Below are 15,333 nucleotides of genomic sequence, written 5' to 3' on the forward strand. Positions count from 1 at the left end.
CCTCTGCACTGGGCCCACAAACTATCTACAGCCATCCCAATCACGACCCACTGTTTGGGAAATACTGCACCAAATTAAAGAGACTCTTAGTACCTTCTCTCTGTGTGGCTACTTATCTGCTGTAATCAAGTCACCTCTCAGTTGTTCGTTGTTTTTCCTTTAAAAAAAAAAAAAAAAAAAAAGTTAAACTCTACGTTTGGTAATATTAAAATGAATGTTGTTTGATTGGGCCCAGTTCACTGAGCGATCCAGATTATTCTGAGCGATTGCCCTACCCATATCGTAATTTGCCACTCCATTGATCTTTGTCATCTGCAAACTTTATCAGAAGTGATTTTATATTTACCTCCAGATCACTGATGAAAATGTTGAATAGCATCAGGCTTAGGCGTTACTGACCTCTTTACAAGACTTAGCTGAAGTGGACAGTGCAACACTGTGATGACTTGTCATTCCCCTCAAACAGGACCCAAAGACGAGTACTGAGCAGCTCTCATACTAGGGATCAGTAGCGTCTGTTTTCTCCTCCACTTGGAGAGGTTGTGAAATGCTGCTTGCTCCCTGAAAGCAGTAAATGGACATCTTTATTTTTTGGATGGTAAAGTCTTCAAGATAGGAACTGTGCCTTCATGTATACTTGTTCAGCATCTATGCCTAGGCTCCTGATCTTGGTTGTAATACTCCTTGGCAAATATAACCACTATCACTTCAGGCTTGCCTGGGTATACTTTGAGGTGGCTACTCTTTAGACAGGTGTTGGTCACATGCAAGCATTTTGATATCTTTGGTCACTGACCTGTCCCTCCATTTGTCCAGGTAGCCTGGCAGTCTTACTGCAGTCATCACTGATTCTGGATACAGGTTGCAACAGTAGTGAACAATGGTTTTTTCTCCAACGTGTCAGGAAACTGTCTCTTCCTTTTAGACGAGGATCTGGCCATAGCGATCCTTGTATTCACCTCATTGTAATTTACTGTACCTGGGCTGAAAGTGAAGAAAACACAAACCCCAGTTTGTACAGAATGTAGTAGCCCATGTTCTCAGAAATTTTTCCAGCTGAGCACATATATCATGTGATTTGCGCATGTGACAGTGATTTGCACCCTCTATAATGTCTCCTTCCAATGCTCTTTTCAAATCTTTGGCCTTTCAGGCAGAAACGGGTTTGGGGCCTTGCCACATCTTTTCACAACCCACAGTGACAGCTGCTTTCATAGTGTAGCTAACTGTGGCCAGGTCAAAGTTTGAGGTTCCTGGAGCTTAGTCAAGGGCCCTTGTCCATGGAAAGCCCCACTTGAAGAAATATGTCTGAGTCCAAGCATAACCATTTTTACAGCACTGAACGAGACTTGCTTTTTTGCAAAAATGTTGCTGCAATAAATGATGGAGAGTGGGAATTGGCAGTAGGCAAAGCAGCTGAATGTAGGAAAGACTAACAGCAGAGGCCACTATGGACAACTCTGTGCATTTTAATTACAGATAATACAGTGGTGGGCACGTTTGAAATAACTACAGTATAAAACGTTTTGGAAGTATCAGTTGCCACATTTGAATTGGAAACTATGGTTTGCACTGCAGCCTTGGTTGTGCAAAGCTGATCCTTCTGTCCCTTCAGTTACTATGTTATTCCCTTCCCCTAATTACTTCATGTTCCTTCAGTTTACCTACCTTGTCCTGTCCTCAGCTGCTGCATTCAACACTATTCCTTGCCCCTATCTCCCTCACCTTTTTCTGTTACCTTCATAATTGCACTCTGCTTGTCTTGGAGAACTGGTGGTAACTAGCTGTCTGAGCAGCTAGATTCCAAGGCAACACTAACGGCTTCTTTCCCTTAAAATAATGCAGGAGGGTGCCCTAAATAACACACTAGGGATTCTGTATAAATTAAATGATTCTACCACTCTGTTCTTTTGGTACTTTATCTCTTGCTTTTGTGATTTTTAACTGTTGGCAATTGAATGCAGTATTGAAGAAAATAGCCCTCTTGTCAATAGCTGGTGGTTTAGAATTTGTAGTGTCCACAGCAGTATGTTAATGACCTGATTTGGAATGCTGGAAGCTTAGCCGCACGATTACTTCATTGCTAAGCAACACATAGTCTAGTTAGTTGAATTGTATATGTTGCTGCTGCAAGTGTTTCTACATTTAAAAAAGAAACAGATTTCTTTCCAATCCTGGTAACCTCTTGGAGAGAGTATGTGGGGTTTTTTTATGGACATATATAAATAGTGTCTGGATATTACATACACGCCTGTCCAATACCTATATAAATAGGTGTGTGTTTATGGACCAATATAGATAAATAGTGTGTGAATATTACATACTTGCCTATCCAATACATTTATATTAATAAGAGTGTGTGTGGGTGAGAGAGAGAGCATGTAATACAGACATTCTGCACTGTTCATATAGTGCCATAAAGTGTGGAGTACTTTTACAAATAAGACGCTGTCTGGCTCCAGTGGCTTGAAAGAGAGCAGTAGTTTGAGTCGCACATGAGAGCTGCATTAAGGTTAAGCAGTTGGAATGTTGCAGATTTCTTTAATGTCAGCTGTAGTAAAATAGTGGTATTCACTGTTTGTACGAGCAGTGCTTTTTTGCTTCTAAATACTCACTCTGAGTAGAAACTGGTGTAACATATTCTGAATCTGCAGCGATTTGCAAATTGAGCTCACATAGCATGTATATATATATTTGTGTGTACGTGTATGTATTGAGTGTAATGTGCTTCCTGGACAGGTATCATTGCCTTTTTTGCAAAAGGATAAACTACGTAAAAGTTGGGGGAAGTGTTAATGCAGATTCTGTTCTGATCTTCCTCTGTGTTTCGTCCATTCAGAGTAAAACAAAAAAGGATGATTGTGTGTAATTCTAATAACTTTATTTTTATAGGATCTTGTCAACACTGGACTCAGCACTTTCTTCTTTTTCATTGCATCTGTAGTACTTGCTGCTTTGAACCATAAAACTGGAGCAGAAATTGCTGCTGTGGTAAGAAAACAATTCAAATGTCTTTACTCTTGACAATTATTTTTCATCAGAAGTAAAGGGTGACTTTTTCCTGCACCCCATTGGATATTTCCCTCACCCTTGCTCACATATCTCTATACACTTTTAATGGTTATCGTCTACATATTTTTGGCTAGTAGCGATGTTTTGATTTCAAGGAAATCCGCTCTCCCTCTATGACATGAGGTGATATTGGATGAACCCTCCCCCAGACTCTCCCCCCAAAAGTTTTAATGGTAAGAGTCAAAGAAACTAAGTTTTAGGCTAAGTTGTTCAGATATTCTATAACTTTGAATGGTCATTTGTAAATACGTTATTTATTACTTTTAATAAAAGGTTACAGCTATGCATGAAATCAGGTTCATTTTAAAGTTGTTACAGAAAGTCTTGCAAAATTCTCCTTGCATACTCTTTAGTAAGTTTTTCTTTTATGGGTGAGTAAAAGAGTATTCATTTTTTATTACCACAACCATCATAAGGGCTAGTGAATCGATTTGTGCCTGAACTGGCAAATGTTAATGAGTTTTGCAAGGCTGGGTATAATAATTACTCCACAGAATTTTGCAGGGATGAAGTTGAGGAAAAGTAAAAATTAACTCCTTATTTCCTGTGCTTTGAGGGGCCTGAACTTGGGACAATGATCTCTTCCCTCCTTGCCATTCAGTGCCATATGGTAGAGTAGCATTATTTAACTTTCATTGCTTCACAGCATAGTAGATAAGTGAGAGTGGAATTCTCATTGTGGCACTAGGTCATTTATGTTTGCATCACTGTCTTGAGGCCAGGTTAGCTCTATAGTGATCAAAATCACTACCATTTGCTGAGTGTTTGTATAAGCAATAAGTTGGTAGCTTCTCTCTCACTCAGTTTCACAAGATCCACAATCTGTGTTTGGCATCCTTGTTAAATCCAGCAGAAAAGTTGAGGATTTAATGGGGAAAGAACTATCCTGTCTTGTTTAGAGGTCCCTTTGACATGAACATCGTCTTGTATTGCCAATGTCAAGGGTGTTCTGTGGCTAGAGACCTTCAATCTTTAAGATAATTAATCCAGTACCTTTCACAAATGGTAAAATTCTTTTAAAATAAAAGGCATTGGAGCTGATTTTTGTAGGCCACAACAACGTGTCAATGCTAAGTACAACATCAAGCTCTAAGGGTTTTGTTGTGAAACTGTTTCCATTTTTGATTTGGAAGATTGCCTTTGACAAAGTTTTGCTGCTGTTTCTTTTAGATATTTGGTTTCTTGGCGATGATAGTGTATGCTGTGAATATGTATTTAGCTGTTAAAAAATGGCGAATGAACAGCAGACAGCAGAACAGCCGGCAGACAAGTGATTACATTCGTGCTCGGACAGAATCAAGAGAAGTAGATCACCACCCTGAGATTCAGCGTCTGGATGTGTGAAAACTACAGCTGAGTGGGACTGCAAAGAGGGGATAGAAACCATCAACGTTTTATTTTGTCTCATCAAGTGAAGTTTATATAGTTTGAAATTTTCATTTTTTAGGAAGAGTCTCTTGGCAGAGATAAGCTGACCATTTATATGTACAGAGAGAGAGGTCAATCTACATTTATTCAGCTATTGGCTTGAAGGCTATAATTATTGGTCATTCAAAAACATGATCTATATACAATGATTACATATATATTTGATGTATGTTAATATTTTAGATTAAACATCTGTATAGTACTTCTTTCCAGGTACCAGCTCTAGAGAGACATGTGTACTCTGCCACTATTTCATCACCCAGTAGGAATGTTATGATCAACACTATATTGTTCTGTTAAAAGAAAGAAATCCTCTAAAACTGAAGTACATTTTATTGCATATGAAAATAAATTGAGGGACAAATAGCAATAACATAAGCCAGCTTTAGCATACACAAACACTTTATACACTTCCTCATGCAGCTTTGCCAATGCAATTCACTTCTCACCTGCAAAACCTCCCACAGTTCCATCCTTGGTGCATTTTGTAGCTGAGACAGGCAATCACGTCAGATATTTGGGCTGGTGGATTGGTGATCTGGACAGACACACTATGGACTATACCAAAACCACCAAACTCATTTCATGTATGACCTCAACCAGATTTTGAAATGGGGCTCCTACCTGTGAAAGACTAGCTCTTTCACCTGCTGCACAGTCAACACAGCCCAACACTAGTATGTAGGTATCTACTCGTGTTTGAATATGTATTACATGATTTTCATTCACTAAATACTTTTGGGGGGTTTGTCAAGTAATAGACTCTACACCCCAAACATGGTTCAATTTTTGTTCTGAGGTTTTGTCATCTGGGAATTTTAAGGAAATCGGGAGCCACCAAAAATGCATGATGTATATATTGTAGGGTATTCCAAGACTACGGAGTTGTGTTTTGTGTAGGATAAATACATTTTATGGCATATTCTGGTTTTAGATTGGTTGTTCTGTTAAATTAAAATTGGTTGGTAGTAGATAAAATAATTTGGTTTAATGCCTAAATTGGGCATAGCTATAAAACATTTTTATAATGTTCCTTTGAAGCTAATTTTAGGTAATGAGGACGTATGGGTGGTTGAACCTATTGTTTTTCTCTGTTTGCTTCTCATGTTTACAGACCATTTTCCTAGCTCAAATTTTCTCACTTCCATTGAACTTTCAGTGAAGAGAAGACTGTATTCTCTGGTTAGAGAACTTGAATTCTGCAATAATATGTCTAGAACCTCAGTCATAATTTTATTAGGGAAACTTCACCAATATCTTATATGCTCTGTGATTCATGTGTGTCCCATGTAATAATGGGTTGGCATATGGACATGTGTTTACAACAGCTTTCTCATTTATTGTAGATGGGAACACAATACCACGGCACCCCCTAGTGGAGTCAAGATATAAACCTGATGTACATGAGTAAAATCTTCATGGAAGTCAGTGAAGTTGTATACACTCACACCAGATCTGAGTTCGTTCCACAGACTTTTAGCATTGTCTTCATGTGTAACTATTCCCAATATGGGTTGATGTTTACACCAATACATAGTTGGAATCATAAATATAAGACACTATTAAGTCAATTTTAAGTGAAAAATGGAGTTTTTTTTTTCCTAACAGAGTTTTACCAGTCCTAATGTTAATAGAAATGTTTACATGAAACTTTATTTTTGGAATTCCAAACGAAACAGGCAAGGCTCTAGATTTGAACATTCTGCACTGTTCATTTCTCAGGCAAAGCAAGACTTGTGCTGATGCATGAAAACCAGAAAGTGAAACTGTTTCTCTTTTGTCATTCTCCAACATGTTTGCTCTTTGCAATCATTCCACATAAACTAGATTTTTCTAAAATTCTGTTTTAATAATTAGATTAGAGGAAATTGATGGGTTTTTTAAAATCTGATAGTGGTCTTTTTATCATATTACCATATTTAATGTTAGATTTTACATTTCACTGACAGTTGTAACTGAAGGGAGTGCTGAGTTTAGAGTCTAATAGTTCAAGTTCTAATGATCCTCTAGAGTGGTTAAGAACATAGCCATTTTATTAATTAATTCTGGTGAAGGCTAGCTTTAATGGGGTGTCGCATGAAAACTGACCCATAACTCAGTATGGTTAGCAGTGCTGAATGGTGGTGTGCACAGTGCCCATTGGGTAAGCTGTTTTTCAGCATGCTGTGCCAACTGTTGGAGGGATGATATAATTGGGGTAGTTTGTAGATGCTGTGGTTTAAAAAAAAAAAAAAGAATATCCATAAACCTTAAAAACTAAACACAGTGATCTTTAGGGTAGACTTGCAGCTTAGTTTAAAGGAATATACTGAAATGTTATCAAAACCCTCAAAAAAGGGATTCGGAGGATGCATTATCCAGCACCATATTAATACTTCTGCTGAAGACAAGTAATAGAGGAATCCAGTGTATGGTATAACAACAGACTTTTCAACATAGCAAAAGTGTATCCTGTTAGCTGATCAGTAAAAGGAATGAAATGATATATTATACAGTCCCCTTGTGCTTTTCTAGCTAATTTCTGGCCCTAAGTAATGTTCTGGTTACTTGGCGATCTAGAGAGTGATCCATTTACAATTTTATGTACTCTCTTGGTATCTTTATGTGCATTTTACTGCGTGGAAAAGGAGGGAAACTGCATAGCACTTTGTCAGTGAGATCACAGAAGGCTTCTGTTAAAGTGTATGCTTGGTCTGGCTAGTTAATGTGAATTACTTTTTTTCCCCAGTAATCTGATGTACTGGTCTCTAGTACAGTGTATTGTGCAATCAAACAGCAAATGTATGATATGGTTACGCATGAGATACAATGGCTTTGATGTGCTGAGTACAAAATATCATTATTTATTATTTACACCATGATTACATGCTCAGCACAATTATGGAAGAAGATATAAAGTTTTTGAGATGAGCTAGGACAGAATAAAAATTTTAAAAACCTGCTTTCTGAACACAAATTTTAAATAACTGTAAACAAACTGAAAAATAGATGCAACTTCCTTATTACTTTTGGGACCAAAGATGATTTTAGTGTTGTATAGATAGTTTTAAAAAAAAGTGTAAGTTAGAGATTTGTTAGTCTAGGAAAACGTTATTTATGAATGTCATGTAATTTGAAGGGGATGAATTCATTTGGCTTATGATAGAAAATTAAAATTCATATATTGATATCCTACAGTATGTACACAGTGATTTGGTTTTTCCAGACTGGATTTTGTACTGTGGCATAATGAAATATCAGCATCTTGCCAACACATTTAAAAAAACTAATAACCAAAATGCAAATACTGATATTGGCCTCTATGTGAAAAATGGGGCAGAAAGTTTAACTTTTGTGAAACTTGCACAGGAAACTCATGTTAAAGTGCTTCCCCCTTTCAGATTATGGTTTTGCTTTACTACTGGTTAGTCTCACTTTGAACCGTTTGTTAAACATAAAGGGACCACTTCCCTTCGTTCACAAGAGAGCTACTTTGCTCCACAAAGGGATCCACAACATTGTAAATAGAGCTCAAATTAAAACCAGACCATTAAACCATTTCCCAACGATGTGGAAATGTGGTGCTTGAAATTGTCTTAGGCATCTGGGCATTCTTTCCGAGGCAAATCCTGTCCTCAGATATGCTATTCCAATGTATTTCAGTGTGTATGTGTAGCTGAGGGGAAAATTTGCCACATCTGTGCACATCCCATAAGTAGTGCCCTACCAAATTCACGGTCCATTCTGGTAAATTTCATGGCTGGGGGCGGGTTTAAAATAGGTCAGCTTCACCTTTTCAGATGTTTACGTCTGAGATTTCAGTGTTGAAAGGTCCCTGACCCAAAATGAGATTTGGGGGGTTGCAAAGCTGTTGTGGAGGGGTCGTAGGATTCCCACCCTTACTTCTGCGCTGCCTTCAGAGCTGGGCTCTGTGGAGCTTCCTTCAGCTGGGGGAGGCACCCAGAGGTGGGTCTGATCGCTCCCTCTTCCCTCTCCAAAGCTGCTATGCAGGGGAAGAGGATGTCTTGTCCCTCCCCAGACCAGCTGGGATTAGCAGCTAGGAGCCCCTGGCCAGGGCGGTCCCAGCAGCACAGGGGAGATCAGACCCACCTCCATCTCCAGGAACCTCCTTAGGCTGCAGGAAGCTTGGTGGCTGCTGTTTGGGCTCTGAGGGCAGCATGGCAATGGATCTTTCTGGAGCCGGGAGAGGTACCTAGAGGTGGGTCTGATCTCCTCCCAAGATCAGCTGTTCAGGGGAAGAGGAAGTCCTGTCCGTCATCACCTAGACTATCAGCAGGAGCCCAGTGCATGGTAGGAACCCCCCGCCGAGGCTCCCCCAGCCCTGCTCGTCTTCCCTCCCCTCCAATAGCTACATTTCACTGGAAAGGTCTGATTTCACGGTCTGTGACATGTTTTTCACAGCTGTAAATTTGGTAGGGTTCAACCCATAAGAGAAAATGAATGAAATAGACAACTAATGGTAGCAGCTACACGTGCGGACTTCTGGTTTGGTTTGGTTTGTTTGTTTTAAATAGTTCCTTACACGGCTTTCTGTCAATACCATATTCAATTTTGACAGCCTGGCCACTTGCTCATCTTGTCACATTCTCTGTAACTATAGCAACATGGAAACCACTCTCTACCATAGAAATAATGTTGCAAGAAAGTTAGTAGGAACAGAGTATTTGGTAATTTACTTGCCTAGTAGCGAAGGTGGTTCTTCTTGCCTCCTCTCCCCCCCTCATGGTAATCACCTAATAATTATCTTGTTTCACTAGGGAAGTTTTTTTGTTTTCCCTCCCCACCAAACTAAATGGGGTTTGGCTCTGCCTTTAGGAAGATGAGGGCAGATTGTCCAGCACTTTCTCTTTATTTAGTTAAGTGCTTCCCTTTGAGTTTAATTTGGTGTTTTTTGCTCCCTCCAGAAATTTGGAAGCTGTGTGGTGTACCCAAGTCCCTGCCTAGTTGTTTCTCCTGTAAATCATGTCTTCTGTCAGAAGCACTGGCACAGAGGTGAAAAGAATTGAAGATCCTTTCTCTTTTCCAGAGAGATAGACAACTAGCTGTGAGATTTCATGCCAATGCTTCAGAGGACCCCAAGCTTTCTAGCACTTGATGGTTCTGAAACAGTGACCCTGGTCCCACAATGTCTATGCTATCCATCCAGTCCTTGTAGCCTTTTGAATACAAGTTATAGCTTGGTTGGCTGTGGTAGCAAAGTTTATTACTCTCTTGTTTCTTGGTGGTAGATTGTCTGTTAGGCAAAGACGTGAATGACATCAGAAAGGCGCTTTAAAGAGCCTTAGTGTTCCATCAGGATTGGCAGATAAAGCTCTGTTTGAAATTAACTTTCCATTAACAAGGGAACTACTCTTCCTTTTAGGTTTTGTATCACATAGCTTAGTTCCGTAGCCCATCACTTAAAATGGTCTGGACCATTTTTATTCTCTCTGCTTGTACCTGATAGTTAATTTTGGTGGGAAGTGGGGAGAGATGGACAGCTGGCTATCTTCAGTCTCTTCTAAATCAGTGATTGTCTCAACTCTTCTTTCTGGGGACTGCTTCATAAGATAAAGATCCTGGCAAGGTCCTGCCCTGTTACTGCAAGATCCACTGGGTCTTACAATACTCTCATTCATACTACTAGATAGAGCTCTGTGGTCTGGACTACAGTTTGAGAGTTGCTGTTCTAGACAACGGACCCAGGTAGTCCTGTGCAACTGGATTGTAGAATTAATCACTAAAGTTTTCAATGAAATGTCCAGTTTGGCCTCCCTAAACAAGTGAAGATTTTCCCTTATGCTGCTTATCCCTTCTGTTACGTTGGTTTGAGACAGTGCAAGTGGTGCTTAACTTACCCACATCACATAATTTTATCAATACCAACTTTGTTTTTCAACAGGGAATCTTTTTTCGGTCTTAAATCTCCCCACCGCTGTGCCTAGTATCTTCTTTTCTGACTCTCTTTTTAATAAACATTCTTTCATCCATTTCCTTTCTGGGGGTGGTAATTAATATTACAGTGGTTCTTGAGCACCCGTCACAAAAAGCCTGAGGCACGCTGCATTTCAAACACTATTAAAAATAGCATCAGCCATCCTCCTTCAGATGTGATGTAAAGACTGAACAGTTTTTCAAGTCTAAATAGCATAAACATGATAACCTCTAGAGCCAAAGGTCTTTGATATTTAGGACAAATAAATAGTCTGGTAGAATCTGACCATGAACCTAAGAAAAATCTGTTAATGCTTTTACATAACTCTTTATTTTCCAAGTGATGTGTGAAATTAATAATCCTCAATGCCCTTGGGAAGGAGAAGGGTGGTGTTTTCTGCATTTCACAGAAGAGGAGACAGAGAGTGAGTCAATGGTAGAAACAGGTTTGGAAATCTAGATTTTTTTGTTCCCAACCCCTAGGTCACATCCCATCACTAATCAGGAAATAAGATACTAAATCAGAGAGATTCTGTGCTTGTGAACAGTATACTTTAAAATCTGTGTCAGAGCTGTGTTGTTATATCAGTCAGTGTGGTTATCGAATAACCCAATTAAAAGCCAGTGGTTGGTCAAAGGAGTCACTACAGAATGCAAGTACTGCTTTCACCAGAAGGGTGAATGTGCCCCATGTTAAGCACTGATCTGACAAAGTTTTACACACTGCGTAGTCCTATTGAAATCAAAGCTATTTACATTGTGTAAAGTTGAGCAAGTGTGTAGGTCTCTGCAAGATCAGGATACTTAGTCCCTCGCTACGAGCCCTATGCATAATGTGGTGCACTGCTGGGATTGCCTTAGAGTCAACTAAGGATCAGACACATTATGCAGAGATAGAAGGTTGTTTTTTAACTATTGTGTTTAAACCCATTTTAGGCCTCATGGTCATAAAAATATCATTTTGAAAGGAAACTGAAATATGTACGAAAATAGCAGAATGCTGTAATGTTTGTCAAAGTAAGGATCTGGAAAGAAATTGTATTTGAAAACTGCTAATAAAAGTGGTAGAGAGTTCTTCCTTTCAGTAGGGGAAATTACCAAGACTCAGAAGCAGGATTAAGTTAAATCGCTCTTTACGAATTATTTCTCCTTATTCAAGAATTGGTTAATTCATTAGAATTTTTCTTATTAGCACTGTCTTTACTATCGCCATAGTACCTATCATCCACTCACAGGAGCAGAGAGGTTTCAAATTTGACTGGGAGAGTAGGAGGATACAGTCTAGCCCTAAAGTTTATTTTTTGTGTAAAGTTAAAAGAAAAATATCTTTGTCCCTAATGTAGCCATTGATGTTCATGAAACACACTTTTAAAAGAAAATCTACTCAGGCTGTGATTTTATGATATGCTTTGATTAGAATCGATAACACAGGTCAAGTTTGTTTAGGGACATGCAGGTTTCAAAAGTGTTCTTCTTTATGCCTCTAAGTGAAAGTCACCCATTTCTCTCCAAAAATGTGATGAAGTACATCTTGCACAGGCACACACTATAGTTACCTATTCACAATCCCACTGGAACTCTTTCAGCTCTGCTGGATGAAGGATCTAGTGAAAATTTATCTTTTTAGTAGCTATGGGCTAATAAATATTTTTTTTATAACTTGTCACAGGTGTTGGCAAAGAAAATATTTAATTTTGTTTTTATATAGAATATAGGCAGTTACCTTGATTGACAAATTTATAACACAGAGCTTTGAACTGACTATAAAGGTTTTCAGTCCCATGGATTTAATGAGCTAAGTAAAAGCTAATTAACATATAGTGAAGGATATGGAAATAGTCCTAAATTCATAATGAAGACTTAAGAGCATTTGAAAAGGCAGTGTCCAGATCTTGTAAACAGGTTTTTGGGGTTTTGTTGGGGCTGGTCCCTTCAACTATATTAATAACTTCTGAATGTGAAATACTGAGGGAACAGGATGAAATATAAACATCTGCTTCTTTTGACTTGCAAGGACCTGATGAGTATCCAGAACATGGTAAATTTCAGGGTGTTGTTTTTTAGACAAATGTCTGAATAGACATAGTTAGTTGAAAGCTTCACATTTGAAAGGAAATATCTATAACTAGTTTGATTTTAGTACATTTAGTAATCTTTTAATCCCAAAAGTATAATAGTCTAAATATTTTAGCAATGCTATATTGTTCCTGAAGTCTATAGGTTTAAAGTGGTTCCAGCTAGCATCTTGTATTTTGAAAATTGGCTACCTTCAGTTTTCTTCTTTTTATACTTTTAGATCTTGAATGTTTACTGGTTCCTAGTGATTGGATATTGTGGAGGGATAGTGCATCTTATCGCTACCATTCATGCAGCTTTAAATCACATTGCAGACCTATAGTGAGAGAGTACTTTTTATTTGTATTGTGATCCATTTAATGCATTTTAAAATAATTGCTATATTTAAAATACAACACTTAGGACATCCTAGAATGAATGATATAGCTACTTGAAAGGTGTTCTGTTGGCCAGGTTTCTCCTCTTCTACATTAGTGTCCATTGAAACTGTTTGTATATGTTGAAGTTTGTAAGGGTTCAGGAACCCAGAATAAAATAGTAAAGTATGTATTTATTACTCACTTTATTGCTCAGTTTTGATTTGAAAAGTTGACATTTGTTATGTCTTTTCACATACTTGTAAACAAATATTGGAAAAACTACTTCACCTAGGGTGCCTTCCATGTTTGGTATAAGTACTTTGTCAGTCATAAAGACAGAAATGTAATGTATTAAACCAGTAAACACTATTTTTGTAACATGGCTTACTAACACATTTCCAGCTTTGTGTTTTATTGTCACTAACAGTAGCCTTAATGGTAACCACAGCCATTTTTTCCTTTTGTACACTAATAGTAAAGTTCTGAGTTCAAGGTGGAACAGGAAAATTGTACCTATTTTGCTCTGCTGTGCCCAAAACTGTAACCTGAAAAGTGAAAACAACTCAGACTAACGGAGAAATATATTTGAAAATACTTCTCTCCCCCCTTTTTAAGACATGCCTGAAGAGATCCCCATTTGTGGGATGCATATGCAACCCTGATGCTGAATCTGAGCCCCAACTGAGGTTGATCCAAACATTCCTGCATCTAGACCACTACTTAAGCTAGAATATAAATTTTAAAAAGAAATATCTTGTCTTGGCTGAAAGACTTTAAGTGACAGGAAATCCATTCCTATGCTACCATAGTTGTAAATATGAACAGCAGGAGGTTCTGAAATTTCCATTTAGAATAATTTTTTTTTTTTTAATTTTCAAATCTGTGTGTAAGTTAAATCAGAGTTAAAACTATCTGTCTTTGAACTTGCAGACTACTGGGTTGGGCAAAGTTGGTCCACTTTTCCTTTTAATATTCGCAAAACTCCCCTGTGTGATACCCTTGTGTGTTTCCCCTTTTGGATAAGGAAATTGTAATTTTCTGCCAAGGAAAATACTTTAAGCATTTTCGTATGTGCCACTCCAAATTCAGGGCTGATTCTGCAGCCCTTACTCAGGCAAAACTCCCCATTGACTTCAAGGACCGTAGGCTCGGGCCCCCATGTGATTATCTCGCCTTCATGTATAAAAGCACGTTCTGACAAATGAATTTTTAGTTTTAAGAAAATTGCATTCAAGCAAAATGTTATGTTTAAAGTTCATTTACAATCTGATACAATTTAACTGTATTTTTGGTTGGTGTTCTTATATCTATTTTAGATCAGCAAAAAACCACAAGTAAGATGGTCAACAAACAATATTGAAAGTTTCTAGCACAGGTACTTACCCTCTAATCCAAACTGGTGTCACCTTCTTCACAGTATCAATAACTAATTTCACCTGATACAGTAAGTGTAGTAGCTGTCAGGCTTTTCATGCAAAGAAATTCTGTTGATGCTCTGGACAACTTTAAAGGCAAGAAAATTATACACGAACAAACGCTTCCTAAACTTGTTTTATAGAGGCAACTGATATTCTTTTATGTTATGCACTTCTTTTCTTTTTTAATTAATGTTCTAGTATAAACAAAAGTTGAAGGATTGTAATAAATTTACTAATGTGATATAGAAGGCAATCTCTAACTTGCTGTTTGATCTTGTCTATATGTTTTTAAAACACATGCCTTTATAACACAGCTTAAATGGTGTATTTTATCCGTTTTAAATGTCATTTTGCTTATTCAGTGTTTTGTATATGGGCACAGTAATTTTTTTTAATTTTCCAATTTAAAATGTAGTATTTGTGCTGCCTTTTGAGGTCGCTGTTGTCTCTTGGCTAGCTTTTCCCTTTGTTCTTTTGATAGATAATGAGCTCTCCAGATTTTCATGGTACTCTTCTGATTATGTCTTCCTAGTGGTAAAATCTGTATTTTTGTATGTAGGGAAAATAGTTTTCTGAACACTAATTTCTGATCAGTATAGTACGGAATCATTTGTGAAGGATTTCTTGTTTAATAAATGGACATGTTAAAGTGTTTAAAACATTTTGTTGTCATCTGTAAATGTAATGTATAAATTCAGTATTAGGTATCCTGGCTGGTTATTTATCATCTTTGCTGATGATTATCTGAAATTGCCATCTACTACTACAGCAGGTGTAAACTGGTTTATTAGTTGGATGCTTAAAGAAAATTGTTGTGATTCAATTGGTGAGGACGATAAAGCACCAGGAAAGAGATTCTTTGTGGATAAGAGAGTTGTTAAAACACAAACAAACACGTAAGTAGTCCCTGTAAATTCCATGTAGCAGAAAGCTTCAACAGCCTAGTTGCCAAGGTGTGTGTGTGTGGCAGGGACTCTTTTGAGGGATTTTTTGTCCTGTACAATGAAATGCTATTACTGACTTGTAAATAAGCCTGAGACTGAAATCCTAGAGGAAATGGATAACTT

At 37.9% G+C, this 15,333-nt stretch overlaps 1 protein-coding gene across 2 annotated transcripts in view; it reads left to right on the forward strand.

Moving 5' to 3' along the window:
• The window catches only part of CMTM4 (CKLF like MARVEL transmembrane domain containing 4), a 67,787-nt gene extending 52,886 nt beyond the window's left edge, over positions 1-14,901 (forward strand). For both annotated transcript variants that reach the window (XM_084644725.1, XM_084644724.1), the window contains 3 exons: positions 2,893-2,991; positions 4,243-4,571; positions 5,847-14,901. In XM_084644725.1, coding sequence (XP_084500851.1) covers positions 2,893-2,991; positions 4,243-4,416 — 273 coding nt within the window. In that variant the 3' untranslated portion in view covers positions 4,417-4,571; positions 5,847-14,901. The remainder of the gene's footprint in view (positions 1-2,892; positions 2,992-4,242; positions 4,572-5,846) is intronic.
• The last annotated feature ends 432 nt before the right edge of the window (positions 14,902-15,333 follow it).

The sequence above is a fragment of the Lepidochelys olivacea genome (assembly GCF_965140295.1).
Source record: "Lepidochelys olivacea isolate rLepOli2 genome assembly, chromosome: 12".
NCBI lineage: Eukaryota > Metazoa > Chordata > Testudines > Cheloniidae > Lepidochelys > Lepidochelys olivacea.